We start from the raw sequence: 27237 nt of genomic DNA, 5'->3' as shown, positions 1-27237 counted from the left end.
TCGGCTTGTTTTCCCAGCCCATCTGCTGTCAGGAGACAGGGTCGTGGTGGTGGTCCAGCACGGGGGGGGCGGAGGACACGCGCTCTCCCTCAGCTGTTGTCTCGTTCTGACTCATGAAAAAAAACACGAGTAAAATAACACTGCATAAACTCCGCTACCGTGTGTTTATTTAAATATAGGTACACCATGTAGGCCTAAGAGATTGCAATAAGCCTGTATATTACTATTAGGACTATAGAAAATGCGTCAAGGATGTATAAATTAAATAGGCTAAACTTCAGCTGGAGTCCGATTTACTACGGCAACACTGTTGACCGCATGAGTGATCTCTTTCCATTCCGCATTCTTTCTACAGCCTTTAATACCAGTTTTCAAGCTGCCAAATAGTACACACGTTAGTGCAAATGAACCAGAGATATCAGGGTTTCAATCTCCACCTCTGAAAAGTTCCGCTTCTCAGCCGGATTATGTCTCGCCATGTCGTAAATTGTAGGGGCGAGGCCTCAAAACCCAGAATATATTAGGGCGTGATATTTAAATGACAATCGTTTCCAGCCGCCGTATTTATCAATGTACGACCATTCTTACGCTCTGATTGGTGTGATACGAACGTTTCATGAATCCCACGTGAAGCCTGTCGTAAGACGATTTCTGCGCTCATATCTGCGCTGGTTTCTAAGTTAGGTTGATAAATGAGGGCCAATGTCTTTGCCTCCTATAGAATTACGCCAGTGTGGATACACTGTTGACACAAAGTCGGCTCACCATCCTGCAGTCGGTGCAGGCCTTGACTGAGATCCAGGACTTCCTGCTGTTCATTAAAGGAGAGGGTGAGTGGAGATATTACCTCAAACAGTGAATATCCAAATAAAATCAACAATTAAAGGGTTTTCCTTAAAAGGATTATTCTTTGATATTTTTGCAAGAATTGTAGACTAATTTGTAACGGTCTTTGTTTAATACGTAATAAAACAATGTGTTTGTCCCACTCTCAAACTAAGTAACTTTCATTGTTTTTAATTCATTAGTGTCCGTGAGCTCCCTCAAGCGGCTCATCAGGCTATGGACTGAACGCTATCCTGATGCTAAAGCGGATCCATTGTACTTGTGGGATGATATCATTACATCGCGGTAAGAAAAAATGGGTGAATGGATGGATGGGTGGATGGATGGATGGGTATGTGGTATGAATGAGTTTCTGTAGAGGTCTGTGCGACACCCAAGCCTTTTAGAGAATGTGCTCTATGATCTCTACGTTTCAGATGTTTCTTCTTGGACAAGATCAAGGAAAAGCTGAGAGGCCACGCTCCCAGCGACAGTATGGAGGTGGACGGTTCCGAAGACCCGGCAGGTGACGTTGACACGTTAGTAAATGACTGCAAGTTCAACATGAAGCTACACATGGCCGAAAGTGCATGGAAGCAGGTGAAAAAAACAACTGTGGGAGTTCCTTTTTTGTTTTGTGCTATCACATGTTAGTACCACAAACTCACCTTGGAACGCCAATGTTGTTTTCAGAATAACTTCCCAGTGGCCACCAAGCTGCTGAAGGAACTTCACAAAGAAGCCAAAACAAACCGAGGCTGGTTGCTGCGGTGGGTCCACAGTTTTAGCCGCTACAACCATAGACGCAGCCAGGCCCAGGGTCCTGTGGAGCAAATCAATGCCATGCTGAAGACTATCCCACTCCTGGGTAAGCAGAGGAAATGACTCCTGTACATTATCCCGTGGATTACGCAACTGATAATGATAGACGTGATTGCTGTATTTGTCACTGTCATAATGACATTTTACATTTGATTTGCCAGACTTTGTGATAATGTTTAAAAAACTTCAAGGTGCCCTGTGAAGTTTTCATGTAAACCAACTAATGGTTACATTCAGTATTACTCACCAAAACACATTTTGTGTATACTTAACTTAAGGTCTAATGACCAAGTTTAGTGCATTTCCTTCCTCATGAAACATTTGCAAAGCAGGAGCACATTCAATCTCCATCTCCCGTTTCCTCAGAACACTGTGCAACGAGTAGGGGTGTCCCAATTCTCCAAATCCTCGATTAGATTCTAAGGTCACGGTTTGATTCGATTCTCGATTTTTACATTTTTTTTTTTTAGAGCACAGGTTACTGTGCCATTTTTAGACTAGACTTTTATGCAATATAATATCTGACCTTAGTTCGCAATGTGCCACACTACATTGTCAAATTTAAAAACATTTATTAACAAGCATCACAGTTAAAGTTTAAATAAAGGTTTTGCCCCAAGTTTTTGCTTGCTAGAAATCTCCTTCACTGTATTTGTCAGTGCATTGCTACGTGTGTTGGTGCATTACCGCCACAAACTGTTGGTTCAGCATAATAACGTACAACCAGTGGCACAATCTGCCTTGCGCCGCCTGCGTTCTAGTGCAAACAAAAAAGGGACTCACTAGCGAAAACGTTGCTCCATAGCGCCTCCAGTGGACTCAAAACTCTGCCGGATACCTTTGTGTTGCCTTCCCGTCAACCTTGAAAAAAACACTTATTTTTTCGACGTTTTTGACCCCTTTTTTTCACAGTTTGTTTTTGCTTTTTCCAACGTTTTTAATTGTAAAATTTTTCTTCTACACATGTTCAGCGCTTATTTCTACGTCCCATATTTTCTGATATAAAACAAAAATTGAAAACGGGTCAATTTGACCCGAAGTCAACACAAGGGTTAAGCATTTTAGTTCTTGTTTTTGTTTAAAACATCATAGTAATTTACCAAGTCTGGGTGTCAACTAATTAATATCAGCGTTTCAAGTTTGAAAGGCCATCAATTTACTCAGTAACAAGACGTCTCATTTAAGTTTAACATTTTTTTGAAGGCCAGGTAGGTGGGTTAGTTATTTTAAATATAATGTTATCGGCATATAACATTGGTGAGATGATTTCACCCAAAGAGACCCAAGAAAATGTTCAACTAGAACTGTGCGTTAAGTTGCAGCAACATGCACGTACAGTTAAGTTTGACGTCAGCTCTTTTGTCTCTGTAGAGGACCTTCAGGCTGACTGTCAGAGTGCCACAGCTAAGGTCTTCAGATACCAAAAGATACTCCAGGGTACATCTTTCCACATCCTGGCCACAGCTGTAAGCAGGAGCCCCTCAGTCCTGGAAACTATTGGAGCTGAGAAAGCAGAGAGAATTGCAAAGCTTTCTGGAGCTGCTTGGCCCAATGAAAATCCAAAGGTACTCTACATATATGTTTTTTTTGTATGTTATTTTCAAACATATTTAAAACATAATAGTGTACAGTATGACTAGAGCATGTACAAATAGCCTATGTTAATGTTTTAGGCACTTATTTGCTTAAAAAAACTGTTTACCCTGCAGAAAGTGGAAGTGGGGCTGCAGGTACAGGCACTGCAGATGCTGTGTGATGCTAGCAGAAAGGCTGATGAAGAGATTCAGTCTTATACTCAGGACTGTGTGGAAAGCAGCAGCATCACTGAGACATACATGGCTCTGGCTAACTTCTGTGACAAACGACTGCGAGAGGAGGAGCAGAGTGATACTGGTGAGTAATAATATGGTTCCAGTTCCAGTAAAACTGGAAAGTCGGAATTTCCAAGTTCTATAGTAAATTACTTAGTAATATAGTCAGTAAGGTTTGTGCCAGCGTGCGACCCAGTGATCTAACTTTATACGTTTGTGCGTTTTGTTACAGAAAGCCAATTCCCAGACCTGTATACGTTGCCTGTTCAGGTAGTGGAGAACATGTTGAAAGCTCTGAAGATGAACTCCGAGGAAGCTCGCCTCAAGTTCCCACGTCTGCTGCAGATCATTGAGCTGTACCCCTCTGAGACACTGGACCTCATGACCAAAGAGGTTAGAATGAATCAACCTAATCCCACTTTGCATTGAGCTGGTGTAAATGATTATTGTAATGATGTTATATAAAAAATTGTATTAGTCTTTTTCAAAATATAATTGTCTTTTAATCTGTAGCAGCAACTTCTTTGGTTTGCGAGGGTCTCCTACTATTATCAGTATAGTAGTAGTATAGTAAGCTTTATTAGCTGGGTTATCCCTGGTCAAGACATTTCTGTAATATTATGGATTAAGAAATTCTAGACCGGAACCTGATAAACAGTTGCGATAACTGGTTATTAGATGTTGCAATTGGAGTTGCTCTGGCCAACAGCTCAAAATCTCACCTGCAACGCTACATCAAAGCTGTTTTTAGTGCCGAGCCTGTAATTTCATGCAGAATCCTGTAATGTACACGTGCGCTGTTTTCGTAAACGGTGACAGTACTGTCTTTGTGTGTGTGTAGATGATGTCAGTTCCCTGCTGGATGCTGATTGGCTGGATCAGTCAAATGGTCGCCCTATTGGACAAGCCGGAAGCTGTGGCTATGCAGCACTGCATTGGGCAGATAGCAGAATGCTACCCTCAAGCGCTGGTTTATGCTCTTATGATCAGCAGTGAGAGTTACCAGTTTGAGGACTCTGCCACAGGCCACCAGCAGCAGGAATTTGTCAACCGGTAAACTGCCGAATGTTTTATGTGGGAAAGAAAGAAAATGAAAAAAACAATATAATATGTGTGTGTGTGTGTGTGTGTGTGTGTAGGCTCAGGAGCATGTTGGATAAGGGAGGAGCTGTGAAGAACTTTGTGGATGCACTGCAGCAGCTTACAAACCCTGAGATGCTTTTTAAGGTAACCAGTGCAAGTCGAACCATGAATTAACCAAGCCGCCACCTACGTACTGGTTACTGGCCTGTCGTTGATTATTGTCATGTGATCCACACACAGGATTGGTGGGATTGTGTGAAAAATGAATTGGAAAAACCGAGTTTTGACAAGAAGCGGATGGGCGCCATGTATGACGAGATGCACTCTTCACTCGGGGATCGTAACACGGGCGGTCATGGAACGTTTCGCACAAAATTCATCAAGGTTTGTAGTTTGCTTTGATCTTGTTTGTCTAGCAAAAGCATGTGTATACTCTACAAAAATGCACTTTTCAATCTATTTTCATTTTTTTTTTTTTTTTAACAGAAATTTGCCAAAGATGTGGAGAAACTGCTAGGACCTAAAGGCAGCAAGCTGTTTGAGAAGAGGACAGAAAAAAGCTTTGTGCGGCAGGTGGATGATCTGGCAGCTACCATGCGTGTATGGATTGAGAAGGAACCAGGGAAGAAGGAACCAGGGAACCTGAAGGAATACTCCCCCTGGCTAAGTGGATTTAAAGCAGACACATTCAGCAATGAGCTGGAGGTCCCAGGTCGGTAAAGTCGTAAACTTACACTGTTAAAATCAGGGCAATCACAGCTCTAAATCTAAATATTGTACATTGCCGGTTTTTGACAAATCTTTTATAGGCCACATTATTATAATTCTTAAAATGAGTTAGTTTATAGATCAATTCATGCAGTTTGTCGTTATTTTTAATCATTGGTGTGTAGGGTTGCAAAAGTTCAAAGTTGGAAACTTTCCATGGGAATTAACGGAAATAAATGAGAATTAATGGGAATAAATGGATATTTTTAATATTGCTTGTTATAATACTGTTAGTCTATAAGAGGGAACTTAAATGTAGTTGAAAGAAAAAAACATCTTGCAGCATAATATTGGTTAAAACAACCTGATTTAATGCAATTTCAGGTGAATGTCCCCCTATATTCATCAATGACATGCACACATGCAGTAATCAGCATAGGCTACTACATACTTACCAACATTTAGTTGTTTTTTGGGGGGGGGGGTGTAATACATAACCCATTGCTATTATTAACCTATGTGTGTTAATTGTATAGCCCACTAACCATAGTAAATCAAAATTGGAATGTTTCCAAAATTCCCAGCTAAACTTTCCAAGGAAAGTTTCCGGAAAATTTCCGCCCCTTTGCAACCCTATTGGTGTGTATGGCCTCTAATTTAGGGCAGTGATTCCCAACGAGGGGCACTTATACTATCAGAGCGTACTTGGTACAGGGAAAGATTTTGGAGTAGTTAAACTTAAAAAAGAGAAAAGAAAATCCAATTTGTACAAATATATCCTCACATTGAGTCAGCTGTAGATAAATAGTTGAAATTGTGAGCTCAAAGGAATTAATGCAATGTAGTTAAAAGTGGAAATAGTTCAAAGTAACTAATAAATGGTTGAAATGAATGGTGGTGTAGCATATATAGGTGGGTAATTAATTAATATTTAATTTATCATAGAATGCCTGCACTCTATGTTTGCTATCAGCAATAATTAGTTTAAAGAGATTATTTTTTTTTGGGGCATTTTAGGCCTTTAATGATAGGACAGCTGAAGAAGTGAAAGGGGAGAGAGAGGGGGAATGACATGCAGCAAAGGGCCGCAGGTCGGAATCGAACCCAGGTCCGCTGCGTCGAGGTGTAAACCTCTACACATGGCCGCCCGCTCTACCAACTGAGCTATCTGGGCGCCAGCAATAATTAGTTTAACATTCAAAAGAGAATAAGTCCGGGCCCGCCCCGCCTTTCCTTAGGAGAGAAGCTGATAGGCCGTGCCTTAATTCAGTCTCATAATCTGAGACTACTTAATGTCAATCCAAACTCAGTGGGCAGTGGCTAATAGATTATGAACACGTTAAAGGCAAACAGAATGAGGTATTTGAAGGAGTCCGACAACACAGCACAGCAGAGGAGATGTAAGGGAGATTATACCACAAAGTTTATACTCTTCTGCAAAGTAAGAGCATTGGTAAATCCCAGGGTGTTGGGGGTTAAAGGGCTCATAAAGTGGAATTCCTTGTCCTGTCATCTTGAAGTCCTTTAACAGACTACCTAGAGTCCAGTTTCTGGAGTTCAGCAACTCCCCAAAAGGCTACTGTATTTACGCTCCAGTGCTGTTGATAAAGGGATACCTGAGTCGACAGGGCTGGGGTACGTTGGACAGAAAAGGCTGGGAACCACTGATTTAGAGTCACTTTTTTCCAATTGTGAAAACAAATGATTCTGTTGAACTCTTTTCTGCTCACTTTTTCCTTCCTCTCGCTGTAGGACAGTATGATGGCAGATCTAAGCCGTTGCCAGAGTATCATGCAAAAATAACAGGCTTTGACGAAAGGGTATTGCTTTTATTTACTGTAAAATAATCATTCAAATAAAAAACAAATTGAAACCCCACAGTGGGCTGGTGAGTTTATCAGTGTGAATCACCTGACCCGCAGGTAAAGGTGATGTCCTCCATCCGTCGGCCCAAACGTCTGATCATCCGCGGCGATGACGAACGCGACCACCCCTTTCTGGTGAAGGGGGGTGAGGACCTCCGCCAGGACCAACGCATTGAGCAGCTTTTTGCTGTCATGAATATTCTGCTGAGTCATGACGCCGCCTGCACACACAGAGGCATGCAGCTGCGCACCTATCAAGTCATTCCCATCACCACAAGGTACTGGGGCTTGCCTGTCCATCATTCCATCATTCATCATTCTGTCCTTCCAGTTCAACTTAATGCAATTTCTGATTACACGGATTGAGGTAGAACTAAATGAAATATAAAAAACTGATATACCAAAATGAATCCAGTTTATTGTAGTAATTGTATTGTTATTTATTCTTCAAATAATTAGGGATTGGGGTTGATCATTGACGCCACTCCCTGATACTGACACTACTCTTGTTATTACCTCATTTACCACTTCCACTTTCTTTACAGAATTGGTCTGATTGAATGGATGGAGAATACCTGTACTCTGAAAGAGTTCCTGTATAGCACAATGACTGACGAGGAAAAGCAGAGGGCAGGAAGGTACCGTACATTTCATTCTAATAACTTAGAGTCAGCCCACTGTCCAGTGATGACGTTTAAATGTCATATCAGAGCTATTCAAATCTTTCTACACCCCTTGATTTGTTTTCAAAAGTTTCTATTCTATAAAAGGAAATTATACTGTATATTAAGTTACGTTTCAAAGTGAAAAATAAAATACTTGTCCTGCTGCTCTCTGGGTATTTTATATTTGCTTTCTTTTTTTAGTAAATTAATTAAATAAACTCGGTACTTTTTATGATCATACATATAGTAAGACTATTTATTTATTTATTTATTTATTTATTTATTTATTTTCTTAAAGGTCTACTGAAGACTACAATAAATGGCTCCAAACCTTTGCTCCGAAGTTAAGTGGTATTGTACTGTACAATTGTGCTTACAAGTAAGTCCCCTGAATGTTTATTTCTGTTCCCAAAACTAAATAGTTTCAGCTGGATTTTGTTGATTGTAATTCATAATGTGAAACCAACTTTTTCATAGTCCGTGTTTAATGAAATATGAAATATCAAACTGCCATGAGCTAGAGCATATTTCTCCTTTGCTAGGAAAGCGAAGCGTTCTGAGGCGGTCAACAACTTCTCTAAGGTGTTGCAGCATGTGCCCGCTGATCTCCTGAAGTAAGTTGAGTCTCTGTGAAATGAAAGAGCTCGTGAAGGTTAGCGCGCGGAGTAAAACATTTTCTTGTCTTTTTTTTTATTTATTTTTTTATTTCTAGGAGAGCTTTTCTGAAGATGTGCAACAGTCCTGAGGCCTTTCTGTCCCTGCGCTCCCACTTCATCAGCTCTCATGCCTTGCTGTGTGTTAGCCACTGGGTTCTGGGCATCGGAGACCGCCATCTCTCCAACTTCATGATCAACATGGAGACGGGAGGCATGGTCGGCATTGACTTTGGTCATGCGTTCGGGTCCGCCACACAGGTTCGTGTTTGTTTCACTCAGGCAGCGATAGAGTACTCAGGTCTGACTCGAGTCGCTATTCTCTGGACTTGTGTCCAGTCAACGTGCACTGATGACTTGGACTTGAATTTTATGAACCTCGTGACTCAAGTGGGACTCGATCTCAGGTAATGGTGACTTGACTCAGGCTCGCTTTTTGTTTTTTTTGGACTTGGCCTAGGACTTGAACACTGGGGAATCAAGACTTGACTCAACTGTGGTGACTCGATAGTCTATATCCTTGACATTCCACTTCCGGGATTGCTCTGTTGCCACAGGAAATTTCGCCGGATGCATGTATTTTCCGTTTCCTCCCACGTTCTGTGTGTTGGAATTTTCAATTCGGTGGATTTCTTCTTTTTTTTTGTGATACATTTTTTATTAGCACCTTCAGACATACAGTACAAAACAAATTAATTCGGTAGATTTCTGAGGACTATGGTTAACTGCTCCTCAGATCTCTGCAGAGTAAATCCAGACAGCTAGCTAGACTATCTGTCCAATCTGAGTTTTCTCTCTCACAACTATTTTGCAGCAGCTCTGTGCGGAGCTTAAAGCAATGGCAATAAACCAGAGCGTGTTTTTCTTCCATCCCAGAATGCTGTGTGGACTAGCCAGACCCTCTTCCCCTCCACAGCGTGTGGATGGTCTGGCAAAGCATGACTAGTGGCTTGACTACAACACTGCACTGAGGGCAGAATTGAAAACGTATTTTAACTAAATGTTGAGATATTTTGGTCTGGACTAAAGTGGTGGTCTGACCGATGGACAGACAGACATTACCGTCCATAGAGATGTACCCTAGCAGCATGGATCGAAATGTAACATAGATAACTGGTTCAGACATGTGGTTTCTTGGGTGCAAATGTGTCCAGCTGTAGAAATGTGAACCTCACCCAACCGTCTGTTGTGAATAACTCCCTCTCCGTGTAATCTTGGGTTTCCTTCCCAGTTCCTCCCTGTGCCTGAGCTCATGCCTTTCCGGCTGACCCAACAGTTTGTGAATCTAATGCAACCCTTGAAGGAGTCGGGATTGATCCAGAGCATCATGGTCCACTCCCTCCGCGCCTACCGTGCCGAGCCAGACCTTTTGCTAAACACCATGGATGTGTTCGTCAAGGAGCCCTCGCTGGACTGGAAGGTAACCAATCAGGGGCGGAGCGAGGGGCGTGGCTTCTGGGGCTCCAGCCCCCAACGTTTTCTAAAAATAATGCCACTATTGCCATATTACGATATCCTAAATCTTAAGACGAAATCTAGTCTCATATCACAATATCGATATAATATCTATATATTTCCCAGCTCTATATCCAGCTACAAAAAAGCCTAAAAGTCGGAAGTTAGAACTGAAGTTGTCATGGAGATGATACACAATCTCGTAGCACTGGTGTAAACTGGCAGGTTTCAGAACACTCCAGACAGGCAAGAAGTTGAACTGGGCAGAAATCGGGGGTCTTCGACTTATCTTAAGCCAAGGAACCCTAATCTGAGAGAGAAACGGAGCAGGGACCCCCTACTGCATATAATGTATAAAATTAAGTTGCAAATTAGACTGGGCCTACAATAACACGTAGGGCCTAAAGCCTTTATACATACCTTTTTAGTGCATAGAATACTAAGTTATTAAAATATCTGTTGGCATGATTTTATCAATTATGTTATAATGTTGCATAATGAATCCTTAGTATGAACTGGATCTGTGGATGGCTACCTTACCTATAGGCCATGTAGCCTATCATCAATGTTTTTTTACCTCACAAATAGGCTGATTTATATTTGCTAATAATATGTTGGATTCATGTTAAGACATTTTCATTTTTGAAATAACTTTCAAAATATCAACAATAATTTGGTTGTCCCCCTGCAGTAACTCTGAGGACCCCCCTAGGGGCCCCAGACCCCGTGTTGAAGATCTCTGCCCTAAAAGAATGTCTTTTCCTGGTTTTAAAGGCTGCATTACAGTAAAGTGATGTCATTTTCTGAACTTACCAGACTGTTCTAGTTGTTCGATTATTTGCCTTTACCCACTTAGTCATTATATCCATATTACTGATGATTATTTATCTAAAATCTCTATCTAAAATATTTTGTGAAAGCACCAATAGTCAAAAATACAATATCGTTGCGGTATTGATATTGAGGTATTTGGTCAAAAATATCGTGATATTTGATTTTCTCCATATCGCCCAGCCCTAGCTGGATATATCATTTGTTTCGTCTAAATATTAATGTGCCTAACGTTAGTGATAGTGAGGTGCTTGCTACAGTTGCATTTCTAGTTTTTCCCAAATGATGTCCAGATTTTTCGGATTCTATTATCAAATGGCTTTTAAAAATAGTGCATATAGTTGCTAAATGGAGCATCTAGGTTTGGGCTGAGTCCCGCATGTTTACAACGTATGGCTCCGCCCCTGTAACCTATCACTCCTGGGGCCTGTTTCACAAAAGCAGAATATATAAATCCAGGATAACTGATAAAGCGAGGCTTGACCTAGTCTAATCTGTGCATCCTGGCTTGGTGCGTTTCACGAAGGCCAAGCCAGGCTGAGGAGGAGCGACTAAGTCGAGCCAGGCTGAATTAATTCAGATAGATGCGCGTCCACGGATTTCCTCAAAAGACCGCGAGGTCGAGCACAGATTTACTGATGCCAAAATGGAGAACACGCATTGTACATAGGCTACTTTATACAGAGTGAGCAGCAGCTTCTTGTGGAAGTATGATGACGTGAAACACATTATTTGAATAAAAAGAAAATAACACGGCCGCTGTACTGAAACAGCGAGAGAAAGTGTAGCAGACGATCACGGACCGACTGAATGCGTAAGCAGCCTAAATATCTACATTAACTGACCACTGCTCTGAATGGAAACCGTCATAATCAGACCATTCAATTCAATTGTTAATTTGTGCAAATGATTAGTAGCCTAATCATTTGCACAAATTAACAATTGTACTCTTTGCCTTAAAAGTAAGCAGAAGATAATGTTACTCAGGAAATTTACCATGAAGATCCATTTTCTATAACGCTAGAATATGAAGCGTAAATATCTCTTTCACTCTGTTCCTCCCTCTCTCTCATTGGCTAAAATATTAATTTCCTAAGTCATATTAACTTCCACTAGGCCTACTCGCTTTTAATGCAAAGTGTACAGGTGTTCGTTTTTGCAAATGACAAGTGACACATTGAATGGTTTCATTTAAGAGCAGTAGTTCATAAATGTATATTTTTAGACTATCATTTAGTCAGTCCGCTATTATCTGTCACGCTTTTTCTCGTGTTTTTTTATTTTTTATAGAGGACGAGTTTCCTTCTCTACATATTATATGCCTTGCTCCCTGGTATATATGGACATAGAAAATAAAGACACTGAAGAAATTGAACTGTAAAATCTAGAAACTATAAAGATAATAAACTGATAAATTCCATGCACACTATAAACATGAATGGAACAGAGTATATTCATCAGTTATTTCCCCCCACGCAAAATATACGGTCAAAAACCATTAAGGTGTCCTCTCCCTGTTGTTACATGAATGTACAGTAGCCTACATCACTAGATAGTTACTGGTCCAGTGAACTAAGTCTATAATTTGGGAGGATTGTACAGTTAGGATGTTCTTAAAATTGTACAATCCTCCCAAATTATAGTCCCAGTTTACTGGACAACACAAATTGTGTGCTAAGAATGCCAAATACAATGCACATGGAAGCAGAACAAACATGATCCTTATTGTTAAAGAATAAAAAAAGAAATGATACACTAAAATAATGTAAGGTGCATTGGGGAACTATAGAAATTTACAGCATTGTATGTATTGCCCTTAGTAACAGACTTCATTTAAAACTAATTTGAAATTTTATCATCCTTTTCTAATTATCTCAACAACTGCCATAATATATTCATCAAACTTCTTACAACAATATGAACAGCAGTCTTCATACAGCAATATAACAGTAACAATGACAAATTTATAATTATTAAAAAAAATAACGGTCACAACTTTAAATAATAACCGTACTTAAATGAACAGCAATATGCACCTGTTGTATTTTAATCCAGGCTGATAACAAAAGGGTAAAACCACTGCTGAGTAAACAGAAAAGGTTCCAGGATTAAATAAATCCTGGCTGTTAGCCTGATCAGGACCAGGCTAACTACACAGAATAAATCTCCATGGTGATTTATGTGCCTCTGCTTTTGTGAAACCGAGTCAAGGCTAAATTCATCCAGGATAACCAGGAAATCCCGGCTTAATCCCTTATCTTGGTTTTGTGAAACAGGCCCCGGATGATCTTATTTATTTATTTTTTTTGTTTACACATATATAAATAATACAGATTAATATACACAATCAATACAAGATGTGATGGAGAGATGCAACAATTAAACTGGGGGATTAAACTGTGCACTCTCCAATGCATAATTCAATTAAAAAAGAAAGATAAACTAAAACACTGAAAAGATTGAACATTTCGGAACGGTCAGTGTTTTTACAAGTGAACCGCAGATAAAGAAGGTACGTGCTTTTGTCAGAATCTCTGATGGATGTCAGTAGATGAAGGGATTTCAAATGTGTCACAGACAGAATACGTGGTGTGAATCTGATTTCTCTTTAGAGTTTTTGTAATATGTGACAGTAGCTTTAAGTTAAGACCTTAGTCCTTTGACCTCATGCAGTAAACGGTAAATAAACAGATTTTTTTTTTTCTCCCATTGCTACTTCACAGAACTTTGAGCTGAAACAGCTGAAGAAAGGAGGTACATGGACGAACAACGTCAACACCAAAGAAATCAACTGGTATCCCCTACAGAAGGTGAACTTTGCCAGAAGAAAACTAGAAGGAGCGAATCCAGCCGCTATAACCAGGTACACCCTCTGATCAGAACATGGCAGGCAGACCTTGCATTGTTATCAATTATGGGGGAAATTTTGCTTCAATTGTATGATTTACATTGTTACAGTGGCTGTCTTGGGAAAGCCCTAATACTGAGCTAATAATAACACTTTTATTTTATTTAGTTTAGTTTATTTTGAACCTGTTAAAAAATAAAATTTAAAAATAACCGATAAATAAGAACATGTACATTTCAGCACAATCTTCCAAAATTATTGTAAATGATTCAAATAAGGAATTCCATGTTAAAAAAAAAGGAGTAGGAAGAAGTAAAAAAAAATAAAATTCAAAGAAATTACTTTTATACTTTTTGTATTTAACTAATGTCATGCTTCAGTTATTCATATATGTATACACATACATGTACAGTAAATCTTACTACATACACGCACATATACACATACATACATATGCAAAAACATTTCTTTTCCATCTGTCTACTTCTTTTCCCTCTATCGACATCAAACCGAATATTAACCCATCCAAACTAGACATAGTATATTAGCCCAGGAACAAATGTTGATGTATACAAGGAAGGGGTGGAAACAGTTAAAGTAATATTTGTTACACAATGCAATTCAATATGACAAAATTAATCTAAAATCCAAACCACCTTTGTGACACAATGTTCAGTTTTTGTTTCAACTCTTTTCTTTTGTAATGTCATTATTCTGTTTCAAAGGCTGTTGGTTTAAAGTGCTCATATTATGCTCATTTTCAGGTTCATAATTGTATTTAGAGGTTATATCAGAATAGGTTTACATGGTTTAATTAAAAAAAAAAAAACACCATATTTTTGTTGCAGCTGCAGCTGCTCTTTTCACCCTGTGTGTTGAGCTCTCTGTTTTTGGGAGTCGCACATGAGCATTACCTAGGTAAGTACTACTAGCCAGTCAGAAGCAGAGTATGAGGGAGTGCCATGCTCGCAGCTAGGCGAGCATTATAACGTGTGTTACAAAGTGACGCACGTTTGTCTCTGAAGTAAAGGCTGGAATACAGTAGAGCTGTTTGGAGCAGTTTGTGAACAGTGTTTTCTGTTGGAGATGGTAAGTCCCTTTGGGTTGGACATTGGGCTTTTTCACTTTGTAAACCTATAACGTGCACAAAAAGATATATAACACAATAAAGGAAAGGGGCAAAATCCAAAAAGCATAATATGAGCACTTAAAAAAGAAATACCAGGTTTTAGTTTCAATTCAAAAAGGCATGAATGAATTTGACTTGTGTGTGATTAGATGTTGCTTCATGTGTGTGTCAGTGAGGAGCTGGCGCTGGGCTTTGAGAAGGACGCCGCCTTCCCGGGAATGCAGTCTGTGGCGCTGGGGTCCGAGGAGCACAACATCCGGGCTAAGCTTCCAGCTGCAGGCCTGCCGGTGGAGAAGCAGGTGGACTGTCTGCTCGACCAAGCCATGGACCCAAATGTGCTTGGCAGAGTTTGGGCGGGCTGGGAACCATGGATGTGATTCTTTGAGTTGTGAAATATAATAATGTAATCGTTGGTAGAATGTTGGGGAAATGTTGCAGAAAAGCAAATTTCAGAACCTGTTGGTAGTGTTTAGTGGTCCTAAAAAAGATCCCTGCAATGTCAAAAATATCCCCTTTTGTAGCCTTGAAAGGTCATTTGTTTGGCAAATTATCTCACACTTTACCTAAAAACAAGAAATTTAAGTCTGGAAAAAGGATGAAATTTGGGAATTGTAGGATTCTTGTAACCATACAACATAATGTTGGTCATTCCACACTCTTATTTGATCAGAACCAATCATTATCGTTGATTATTAATCTCTTGTAACTTCAGTTTAAAATAAAAAAATATATTAAAAAAAATGTAAAGGTACTTGAGAGGCTGATGTACAAAATATATGCACTTTGGTCATGTATTTGCAACTTAATAATATTGCGAACTTGCACCGATTAATTATTAACTTTGCCAAGGAGGTTATGTTTTTGGCTCAGTTTGTCTGCTTGTCAGCAGGATGACAGAAAAACTACCGGCCCGGTTTTCATGGAGCTTGGTGGAGGGGGTGTAGCATGGGCCAAGTAAAAACCCATTCCATTTAGGAGAGGATCCAAATCACAGAGCGGATATTATTTTTAATTTTTATTCTCTTTCATTAAAAGTGCAAGATAGGGCAATTGTGCTGCATTCATGTGGTGTCAGAATAATTGGGGAAATGTGGAAAAATGAACGAATAAAAAGTAAACGCCCCCTCAATTGGGAACATCAACACTGCGAGATAAGGCGTACCTTGGCAGAGGTCTGCGCTCTCAGAGTACCCTTCTAGTTTCATGATGTGAATTAAAATACTACTTGACTTATACAGCCAACGAAAAGGGGGAGGGAGGGGTTAGATTTAACTATGGTATGTCAGATTGCTTTATTAATGCCAGTTCTCTTTAAAATATATCATTTGTCTATTGTAATCCCTCCGTTGTGCACAAAAATGACAAAGCTGACAAATCCAGAGACCATCCACCAAAAAATGTCCCTTTCAGTAAAATTGTTGTGCAACTTATCATGGCACAATCTTGCCATCTTCTCAGCAACTCATGATTGGATTGCCACGAAAATGTGTACATTTATGGTCCAAAGAATGAAAATAATAGTTGGTCCCAAACGCATTACTGTCTAATATTTTTTAATATGAAAATTGTTATTGAGCGACGTTGTATTTATGACTCAAGCATAATTTTTATATTCTCCATTACAGTGCTGTATCACATCCTCCATCTGTCCACACTCAAGAACATTTGCACATGGATTTACATGTCGTCCAGTATGTACATGTACAGTATGTCAATGCGACGTATAAAATTCCAGTGATTCAAATCACATTTTTCATTGCAGCAAAATATTTTTTTTTAAAGCATTTATTTAAAAAACAACCGCATTTACTTCAAAATTAAACTTTATTAGCTAGCAACTCATGACTCAAAGGTAGAAAGAATCTCAAAATTTTTCAAGTCTATACAAGGTTATTCTGCACAATAGATAATGAAATCACACAAAGGTGTTTAGTGCATCGTCACATTATTAAAATGTGTCGATCACTATATTTCTGTTACTTACATTGAATAATGTAATAAATACATTCATATACTGTACGTCAATAGTTCACATGTGCATTTTATGTTATGTGCATTTACTGAGACGGAAAAAAAACAGTAACCATTAAACCTGACAAACATCAGCATGTTAACATTGTTGAAGCATTTTAGCATTTACTTCAAAGCAATGGTGTGCTCTGTAGAGCACGACTGATAAAGGATTATATATATATATATATATATATATTATTATTTTTTTTTTTTAATCCAGAAATTCCTAACAAAACAGATTGCCCTAACCGTTATTTGTACTTATTAGTCCTCACTAAAATAATATGATAATGCATTTAAAAAAATAAACTTACAACGGAACAGAGGAACATCAAAATATATTAAAGTTCTGATACATAAAATGTATAAAAATACAAACTTAAGATATGAAACTTAAAGGGTTAAACACAAGTGTTGCCAACAGGGACATTGTAGAGTGCCCTCTGGTGGACAAACCATGCCACGCCAACACTCAGAACACGGTTGAAGGGTGTTTCGTCGGATACCGATAGTTTGGGAAAGGCCTAATATCGGCCAATATCGCTGGCCGGCCGATATATCGGGGGTAGGTCCATAATGCTCGGGCACAAGCAGCTGAAAGAAGAACAACGCTGCTTGCCTAAGCGCTTGTCACAGCGGTCACCATAGTATGGGTACTGGCACTCGCACATCTCTATGAAGGTTTCTGGCACAACAACACACTTGCCATTTTGCCCGCAGTCTACATTGGAGCAGAGATCGCTTTCACTGTCCAGCTCGGTGTCACTTTTAATTAAAATGGTATACTTTCCCAAAGTTTTCCTACAGCTGCCTTTATAGAGGTGACGGTTAAGACTTACGCTATTGGCGTCTGCAAAGTTGCTATCATCATAATTATCCTCATCACCTTTGGTCCTTCCTTTGGTGGAATCGTGACTTTTAAATTTAAAGGCATGCACTGCTGTATATGTCTTACTCACGCTTTTTTCAAAAATGGTTTCCTCACAGTTCTCTAGTATCTTTGCAACATCTGAACAGGATTTAAACTTCTTAGCTAAGCACTTTTCAATCGCTTTTTTAACAGCATCGGTCTTGCTGTGACCCCCCTTCACCTGTTTGGCTACAGCCACGGTCACTCTTCCTTTCTGTACCTCAGTAAACCCTGACAGATAATGCTTGTGTAGTTGTGGTATGTCGATCGGTGCGTTTTGGGTTGTAAACGCAACAACTAGCCAGTCATACCTGTAATATGTTTCGGCCAAAAATGTCCTGACAGTGTTGGCTATTTCTTGATGGTTTTTGGTGGCATCAATGTGCTCAAAAATGTCCCTTTCTACGTAAGCATCACTGTCAGATAAGCATCTCTGGTGCGATGCGAACAAAGCGGAGGCAGATTGGGGCACAATCTCATCGGCCCTGGCGTTTGTTTTTATGCCTTTGAATTCATAGTACTTTTCGTTAAGTGTATTGCCTTTACACATAATTTGATTCAAGTACAAAAACTGGGCTTCGATATCTTTTTCATGGCATCCTAACCTGTCAGCCAGTAAGTCTCCAAGGTTTGGTGTTACAGATCCTGGTTTAGCTGTCAAGAATCGGTGCAAGACCAAAGTGCTGTCTGCATGCTGCCTGTAAGATGTGAAGAAATTCTTTTTTGCGTCAGTAGTCTCTAGCTGAGTGTATTCAAGCCAGGCTCTCTCTATGTTGTTCACTGGAATTTGGTAGGCCCCGGGTGCCCAGGCATCCCATTTCATTTCTGCGCGAAACTTGTCAAGCTTAACGTTAAGAGCTTTAAATTCAGGTTGGATATCGTCTGCTTGTGGCGATAGCAGCAGCAGGGTTTTGATCAGTGCCCCTAAGGATGCGCCAGCCCCTGGTATCATCTCCACAATGTTAACAAGGAACTCTCCGAGTCCACTATAATTACGCTTAAACCAAATACGAAGCCCTTTCTGCTCCTCTTGTCCCTCGTCAAGGGACGGGCCGGGCGGAACGCTTGAGACACGGAGGCAGGAGGTCATCAACAGCAGGAACAGCAGGCCTGGAGTCCCCATGACTGACCACACACACACACACACACACACACACACACACACACACACACACACACACACACACACACACACACACACACACACACACACACACAATATGATAGTCACTTCAGTAGAATAGTTCTAAGCCTCTGAACACCCATACAGGTGATTTCAGTTGTCCTGGCTCATTCGACCTATGCTACCAATAAGAATGATAAAGGTGGCGTTTGTCCTGCCCTAATGTGTGCAACAAAGCTAACAGGAGGCTCAGGAAGATGTCAATCAGCCAGTCCTGGGAAGAGGTCTAATCCGCCAGATTAACTGAAAACACCTTGTGTGGGTGTCCAGGGCCTTTAAGGAAAAGATCTTAGTAAGTGGTGGATACCTGTTATGTGCTGGATGGATGTTCTAACGTCGGTAACTTAAGAGTTGTTGTGAGGCATGTTGGGTAAAGGTCAAACACAGAGCTACCATGACTAGGATTTTGTGAATTTGGTAGCTTCTTGCACCATAAACCTATATCCTAACCCAGAGATCTTGAACAGGGGGTTCGAGACCCTTAGGAGGTCCTCAGAGTCACTGCCCCTTTGGACATTAAAAAAATGTTTTCCGAAAGTTAGAATACGTCTGAAAACATACATAAACATGAGTCTATCCCATTAAATTGGCCTACTTGGGATTTGTTTTTAAATGTACACAACATTGAAGATAACATAAGAGTATGCTTACTGGCCTAGTCATCAATAGACACTGTGCTACATGTATGTTTAACATTACAACATGAGGTATAAATGTATGAATATGTCAATAATTATGATTTGAATAGCTCAGTATTGCATGCACCATAAAAAGGTATGTGTAAAGGCTTTAGGCCGCAATACACGTTATTGGTCCAGTTTAATATGCAACTCAATTTTATACATTACGTGGTAGGGGAGCTTACGGTTCCCAGTTGGCCTAAAAACCATTAAAGACCCCTGCCCTGATCTATCAAACCTAACCTAACCTATAGAACTTCCATAGAATTTACAGCAGTGGAGGGAGGGACTTCTCCACCAATATCTGAATAAGTAAGATACGTTTTGTTGATGCATTGTCTTTCTCCAACCAGGAAAAGTTGCCCATAGTTGTATTTATAAATAAACCCAATATGCATTCCAAAAAAGTCCTATTTTATGACCAATAGCCTAACCCATGGACATCAAGCCCTAACCCTCAACATTGTAGTAATAATAAAGATGAAGTGAGAGACAGCAGACCTGGGAGGAGGCTTGGAGAGCTGATCTGGCCGAGGAAGGTACACTGAGGAGGCTGAAGGCTCGGTACAGCGTTCGGCCCCGGGAATGGTCAGTGAGGAGAATTTGGTCGGTAAGTCAGGAGCTGAATGAAGTCTTGGACAAAGTTTCAGATCTGAAGGCTTCATTGAAACCTGACCAGCTTTATAAAACGCCGACCAGGCCCGCCTACCTGAAAGTCGGGCAATTTTTCATCCATATTTGGCCTGACAAGAGTTGGAGGGGTGGAACAAAAGAAGGGAAATTGGTGAGCTAAGCATAATGGTTGGTTGGTTACAATATGGGGGGGTGGGGTCTAATTGTCTAACAGGATTAATGAAAAGTAGCATTCTTTCAACTATGAAAGGTACCTTGTTCTATAGCTAGCCGGTTCCTGGATGGGGCATGGACGTATTAAGAAGGATGGGCTCGCCGGCCCAAAGCTAGGGTGGTTTTTCCGCTCACCGGCGCTAGGGGTTAGCGAGACGACCACCATTCAACTCGAAAAAAGTCATATAACCACTCCAATGACTCCGAACCTGTTCAGTTAAGGTACATTAAGCTAAAAAAAATAAACTGCATAGTTCCCCTTTAACAGGTCAAGTTGTATCAGCACAGATTGGTAAATTGATGCAGTAGACAAATCAAGTTTACATTAGTAGGCCTAGTCATCACTAAAAATCATTAGTAAACTTACTTTACTTTTGCTCAAATATAATATTTAATATCATGCTCTACTTAACAAAACTAGAGAAAATATCATCCTCATTAATATGTTTTTTTTCTTTGTTACAAAATAGTTTTAAGAATAATGTATTCTAAACATTAACTCCATTAAAACAGAAAGGAGAACAATTCGAAGATTGTAACTTCCATCGTGCTCTGCATTAAACGTTACCCATGCTCAACGTCACTGCCCAGACCCCATCAGTCCCCGCCCGGGTCTTGGTCATGGTGCAACAATAAATGTACATAAACACTAAATCAATCATACAAAACTAATACCCAGATAACATAAATGCACACCCAAAACAATAACAGAACATTATTATAACACACTTTAATTTGGCCAGAAACCGTTCAGGACGGGTTTTCTTTTTCCCATGAGCCTTTGCACTGCTTCAGCCAGAAGAGTTCCAATGATCCCGCCCCTCCCATACAGAAATCCTTGAGTTATCTCTGCTTAATATGATCTGTGCACTGCATACTTAAGCTGATTATTACAAACAACTAATGTGATTTAGTAATGAATATGGTTTTTAACAAAACATGAAAAGAATAAGTAGTGACCACTAAAAAATGTAATTACAACTAAATCTGGGGTTACAGTGTAGTTAAATTGATGTTTCTAATTAGTGGTGCAAAATTATACTCAGGCAAATTACATTTCCATGTACTACGAGCTATGTTAATATCATCTGTTTTTTTTTTGACCGTGTGAAATGGGAAGCTTTCTTGTACTTCTGCTGTGGTGCATGAGGTCATGAGGTCATGAGGTCAGTGACATTACACATTCCTGAAAGATTAGATGTCAAAATGGTAAAAGTAATGTCAAGTAAAAACGACATCAAAAAGGGAACTTGATATTTAAAGGACAAATGGATCTTGTGAAATGACAATATGAAAATAAAAAAGGAAACACTTCTAATAAAAGAAGAAATGGAAAATGACCAGCGTGGAAAAGTTGAAAAGTTAATGCTAAAATTAAATGTTTTCATTTAAAAACTTTTTTTCAACTCACATTTTGACTTGTCAGAGCAGGAAAAACCCAGCTTAATGACATTATTGATGTTCCATTTAGCTGTACCAGTAAGCTTTGCCAATGAGCCAACAAGGCCATGCAACTGGTGCAGCTAATGGAATGCAGTGCGTTATTCCCATTATTATGTCCACCTGTGTTTTACAAGAGCTGTGAGAAAGGTCTATCTAGGAGTTTGGGGGTCAGCCATATGTTCCCACATTTCTAAGATTTTTCTTAAAATTAGGCCCTATGTTAGGGTTAGGGTTAAATTCCATCTGTAGTCCATTGCTACTGGATAATAGGTTGGGTGTAATTGGCTACCAAATTTGGAGAAAGGGGGATAAAATCTGATACAAATTTATGAAAAAGGAAATTTGGGAACATGGGGCCTAATTTTGGAAAAACAATCTTAGAAATGTGGGAACTGTGGTAACATAGGGCCTAATTTAGAAAAAAATCTTTGAAATTTGGGAACATAGGGCTATGGGAACATAGGCACGCGCACTAGCCAGACCCTCCGCCGCTCCGCAGCGTGTGGATGGTCTGGCAAAGCGAGACTAGTCTAAATTATACACAACATTTGCAACTCAGTTTGAGTTGTTGTGATTTTGTCTCTGTATTTAAAGACATGTCAATATGTTTGAGAGTGGTAACGGTTGCCAATGCTGTGTTTTTAATTTTCTAATTGGACAGCACTGCATCTGGATCACAGATTGGCCCGTTGTGGTTTTTTGAGCATTTGTTTTTTCCACATTTCTGAATAAAATATGGATTATAAATAAAAGTATTGAAGGCATGTCCTCATAGACATTTAAGTATGACTTAAATATATTTATATATATATATAGCAGTAATCCTGTAGGCCAATTGAATTAAATCCTGGGGCCTTTTAGTGTTATTATAATTAAGGCTTCAAATATATAACTGTTGAAAAGTTGAGCCATAAAAAGCAGAAGTGTGTTTCCTTTGAACTGTGAGATGTCAACCTGGTTGGTGTAAGATAGGAAACAGCGGCTGCAAGGCTTCACAAAAGCAGAACTGATGAAGCACTTACTAGTTCCCGAAACGCACCTGCAATTTGTTACTAAAACCCAGCAAAGCTCTGCTGAGGACTTTCTGCAATTTGTTGAAAGATTTTGTAATATCTTTTCAATTGCCTGTGAAACGAGCTGACAAAGGGCCGAAACGTCTGTGGGGCAATAATCAGAGTGCTGTCCAAAGTACCTTTATATATTAGGCCGGTTGTATACAACTGTATTAAATCAACTAATCTACAAATAGATTACAAATAAATTACACTTTACAACTAAACCTAGTAGTAGGGCTGAAAAAAAACTAACCGTTATTTCCATAATCAATGAATCAATTATTATCTAAAGGAGATGTCTGTTTTGGTTTGTCCAACCAAGAGCCCAAAACCTAAAGATATTTAATTTACTATAACATTAAGAGAAAAAAAGCAGCACATTATTATGTTTTAGAAGGTGGACCCATCAAATGTTTGACATTTTTGCTCAAAAATGTCTTAAACGTTTAATCTATTATAACAAGCAAGGTTAAAACTGCCAAGACAATATTAATCCTGTGTTTGATTCTATTTGATTTTTACTTCTATGTACTTATTCCTACAATGAAATGGCATTTATTAGCTGGTTTTGTGTAGTTTATATTAACACATTACATTATACAAATATTATTACGTAGAATGAATTACCATTATCATTTCATCACGTGTTCATGGGAAATCAGGAATTAGTTCAAGATTGCACATTTGATCAGTTGCACAAGCGTGTCATACAAAACCTGAATGTCGAAAGACGTGTGAAATTTAGCAACATACAACAGTGCTAAACTGCTACTTGACCACAACAAAAAAAGACGACAAACATCAGTTAATCCATTTTTAATAGATAATACAATCAAAAACAGGGAAACAAGAGTTGAATTAAAGGATAACGGTCCATAACTCAAGATTTAAGTAATGCTGACCAACACTATTCCAAATGCTATCAAACCCAGTGTCAGTCATTTCCCTCCCTTTTTGCACCAAGATGGTACAGGCATTATCCAAATGGAATACCCTTTAGTGTTTACTGCCTGATTGTAGTGTGTTCACAGTTTATATCTCAGAATTATTCAAGTAAAATGAAGACTTCCTTTGGCATGCATGATTATATTCCCCTGAAATGAACACTGTGGTAATTCCAATATGCATACTACTCCATTGTCTATCATTGTCAAGTAATAGAAGTTCCTTCCAATGGTCTCTTTGGAGCATCTTGGCTGTTGCATAGGACATTGATCATCATATAATAATAGTGTCGAGGGACACATGCCATTCTCCACAAAGAATGTGGACAATGTGACAAAGTTACAAGGAAATCTGGAAAATGACCCGAACACATGGCTTATTAACATTATTTTTGGTCACTGTCCATGTTGTGTGACTGAGGATGTTTTTTTTTGTGTTATTTTAGATCATGGATTTATAAATCCAGGTTGTACAGAATAATACAAAAAAACTAACATAAATTTGAACATAAGCCTTTTTTCAATAAAAATAATTCCAACATAGTAATCACTTTCTTTTTTAAAAAAAAAAAAAAAAGTCACATTACATTTGTACTTACATTAAAAAAAAATCAAGTAAAATATGTAACAACCCCACTGAAAAAGTGTCAGGGGGAAAATAACAGCTGTTGGCCAACAGATGAGACCTGGTTTTAGAAAGGCTGTTGTTGCTGAGGCACCTTCATGTACTAGCCATACCGACAGTCTTACACTCACTCATCGGCATATCGAGCATTATGTTAAATACTGCATAAATAAAACTCTGACTCAAGGCTATAGAAAAAAAATAAGTTTAGTACCAATAGAAACCAATATTTCATTTTAGCAGATCAATTTCAATTTGACCTCACATGCCTCTCAGATCCTAAGGAAACACATAACTGACATCATTCTTTGATGTGCATGTTGTTTGTGTTAAGAGTATATTCTCCAGTCAGTCTCTTGTGACTAACTAAGTGAAAATGTTAAAGTGTATATTATATATTTTAAGGTCTCTGGGTTAAGGCGCAGAAAAGCTATCTTTTACTTGTTTCTAGCATTAGAAGACACTTACAATACATACGAAAACACACGAGAAAGTACCATTTTAGTTTGGAAAAAGTGTGTAGTGCATCCACTCTCTACATAGACACTCTTATGTTATAGGTTTATATTTAATGACTTTAACTGCAATTCATTAAAAGGCTGAAATCTACCAAAGTGCATGATGCCAACGTCGTGGTCCATTACCTCGGTTGGTTATTTCCATGTTATTTTTAGACCTACTTATGTTAGGCCTCAGGTTAGTCTTTTCCTGCTATTAATAACCTCACGTTATTTTTAGCAGAGATGGTTAAGGTTAAAGCAAATAGCAACATAGTTTAATTCAACTTTAGATTAAAAAGGCATCAAATAGAAATTGCATTGTGGCCGGGTTGGGTCAGTGGGTAGAGCAGGCGCACATATACTAAGAGGTTTATGCCTCGACGCAGAGGTCCAGGGTTTGATTCCGACCTGTGACTATTTTCTGCATGTCTTCCCCCTCTCTCTCCCTTTCTCACCTAGCTGTCCTGTCAAATAAAGGTGGAAAAGTCCAAAAAATAATCATAAAAATAGAAATTGCATAAGAAGGTGACAAATCTGACACATTGTTGCACAAAAGACCCTCATAATCATTGGATTTGGCTCTCTTACAAGTAGAACATCACACCAAGAACGCAGATGTGATTTATGATGGCCAACAAAGCCCAGTTGGTTGATTACATGCAACACTTTTCTTCTAAAACTAGACTAGGAAACCAACCCTCTTCCCTGATATCAGACTGATGTACCGACAGCTACTTCTCCATTTACATTAAAAGCTGATGTTTTTGGTTTTATCCAATTCATTTTATAATTTCTGTACTGTACATCAGTATGATACCACAGGCTCAAAGGTCAGGTTTACATCATTATTTCTTGCCATTTGAAAAAGTAGTGATTGTTCACTAATGCAGACCAAGCTTACAGCTTAAAAGGTGCTCTAAGGCATAAAAAAAAAAAAAAATTGTTTGGTTCTGGTTGGTTGTCAGTTGAGGTCATGGGTCTATAGGGAATTTATTTTATTTTTTATTTTTTTCCCAGTGGCAGCAAGGGATAGGTAGGACATTTTTTTTCCCTTTACAGTAGCGGTGGATACTCTATTTTTCATAACATAGCCTACCTGTTACTACATGTACAGTTGTCCTTAGGCATCGTTCACGTGCATATCAAGTAGCCACATGGATCTGTTTTGGTCTTATAATACAGCCACAGGTTTACCGCTCCAGCAGAGAGGATGGTTCGTTTAGACAGCAGCTAAGTTTACAATAGTTTGTCCAAAATTCAAGATGTGTTGCAAACTAAGATAAACAGTTAGACTACAAACTGACATCTTTCATTGTAGCTTGTTTGTAAAAAGTCGCTATTTGCAGAGTAGAGCTGTGTTTGCACAGCGCGGTGGACAAGAGTGGACAGCGTAGACAGAAATATTGGTTTCTGTAGAACAGGTAGGTGGGTATTGATAAGTATTGACTTTTTAATAATGGAGGGTTTATTGTAGGCTACTTACAGTAACGAATGTAGCGTTAGTTCATCTGCGCCAGCGGCAGTAAATCATGTATAATCTGTATCGTTTCCAATCAGTTACCTGTGCTATATGTATGTGCGTCAAGTAACGCACATACATGGGCTCTGCTGTGCGTGCGTGTGTGCGCGCGCGCGCAGCGCGGGCATCGCTGTTCAGAATCCCGTCCATCTTCCATAATGCAACGCTTGTATCCAAATGAATTGTGTTGCGAAGTTGTCATTAGCTTCACTCCTGTTAGCCACCTCCATTGAGCCACAGGAACTTGCTGTAACGTTAGAGCACTCTAACGGGTGTTTACCTTTCATTTGATCGGGTTTGCTTGCTACGTTGCCATCCTCTTGAACGACATTAAACACAACATATAGTTCATGAATGGTTTCATCTGCTCGGTTTAACGTAGTGAAGCTCCCCGGCGGCGCAGTAGCTGGCCGGTGAGGGCTGCTTGAAGGCACCGTCCGCGCCGTCCTCACACTGCTGCTGCTGCTGCCGTAAAACTGGACACGGCAACGTTAAGTGCCGCTGCGGCGACATCGGGTCCTCTTCCAGCACTGCTGGAGGACAACAGGCATCTTGCATCGCAAGAGTGCTGTACAAAAATTTTATTATAGTTTGCCTCAAACTTTTTATTTGTATTTATTTAATTCGTATAATTTCTTCCCCAAGCTCATACAATAAATTTGGGTCGCACATAAATTGACGGGGTCGGTTGGAAACCGGAACCAAACCGTTATTTTTCTTAGGCCCAAGTGATGTCACGCGATTTTTAGGCTACATTTTTTGTCACGTACAGCAAAAATCTCCTCACTATCCGCTAGCTGCCTGTCCCCTGAACACAAACTGTA

General features: G+C 39.4%; 1 protein-coding gene across 1 annotated transcript in view; it reads left to right on the top strand.

Annotated features, from left to right (window-relative positions):
* prkdc (protein kinase, DNA-activated, catalytic subunit) overlaps window positions 1–15927 on the top strand; it is a 56974-nt gene extending 41047 nt beyond the window's left edge. The window contains exons 67-86 of the mRNA XM_028569037.1: window positions 722–830; window positions 1029–1131; window positions 1263–1425; window positions 1519–1693; window positions 3019–3212; window positions 3357–3540; window positions 3691–3851; window positions 4300–4511; window positions 4598–4685; window positions 4782–4925; window positions 5028–5253; window positions 7002–7069; window positions 7172–7392; window positions 7660–7752; window positions 8078–8158; window positions 8322–8393; window positions 8492–8693; window positions 9664–9852; window positions 13442–13581; window positions 14868–15927. Coding sequence (XP_028424838.1) covers window positions 722–830; window positions 1029–1131; window positions 1263–1425; window positions 1519–1693; window positions 3019–3212; window positions 3357–3540; window positions 3691–3851; window positions 4300–4511; window positions 4598–4685; window positions 4782–4925; window positions 5028–5253; window positions 7002–7069; window positions 7172–7392; window positions 7660–7752; window positions 8078–8158; window positions 8322–8393; window positions 8492–8693; window positions 9664–9852; window positions 13442–13581; window positions 14868–15072 — 3030 coding nt within the window. The 3' untranslated portion in view covers window positions 15073–15927. The remainder of the gene's footprint in view (window positions 1–721; window positions 831–1028; window positions 1132–1262; window positions 1426–1518; window positions 1694–3018; window positions 3213–3356; window positions 3541–3690; window positions 3852–4299; window positions 4512–4597; window positions 4686–4781; window positions 4926–5027; window positions 5254–7001; window positions 7070–7171; window positions 7393–7659; window positions 7753–8077; window positions 8159–8321; window positions 8394–8491; window positions 8694–9663; window positions 9853–13441; window positions 13582–14867) is intronic.
* The last annotated feature ends 11310 nt before the right edge of the window (window positions 15928–27237 follow it).

The sequence above is a fragment of the Perca flavescens genome, chromosome 22, assembly GCF_004354835.1.
Source record: "Perca flavescens isolate YP-PL-M2 chromosome 22, PFLA_1.0, whole genome shotgun sequence".
Classification (NCBI taxonomy): Eukaryota; Metazoa; Chordata; class Actinopteri; order Perciformes; family Percidae; genus Perca; species Perca flavescens.
This window is presented reverse-complemented; position numbering and strand designations above follow the sequence as displayed.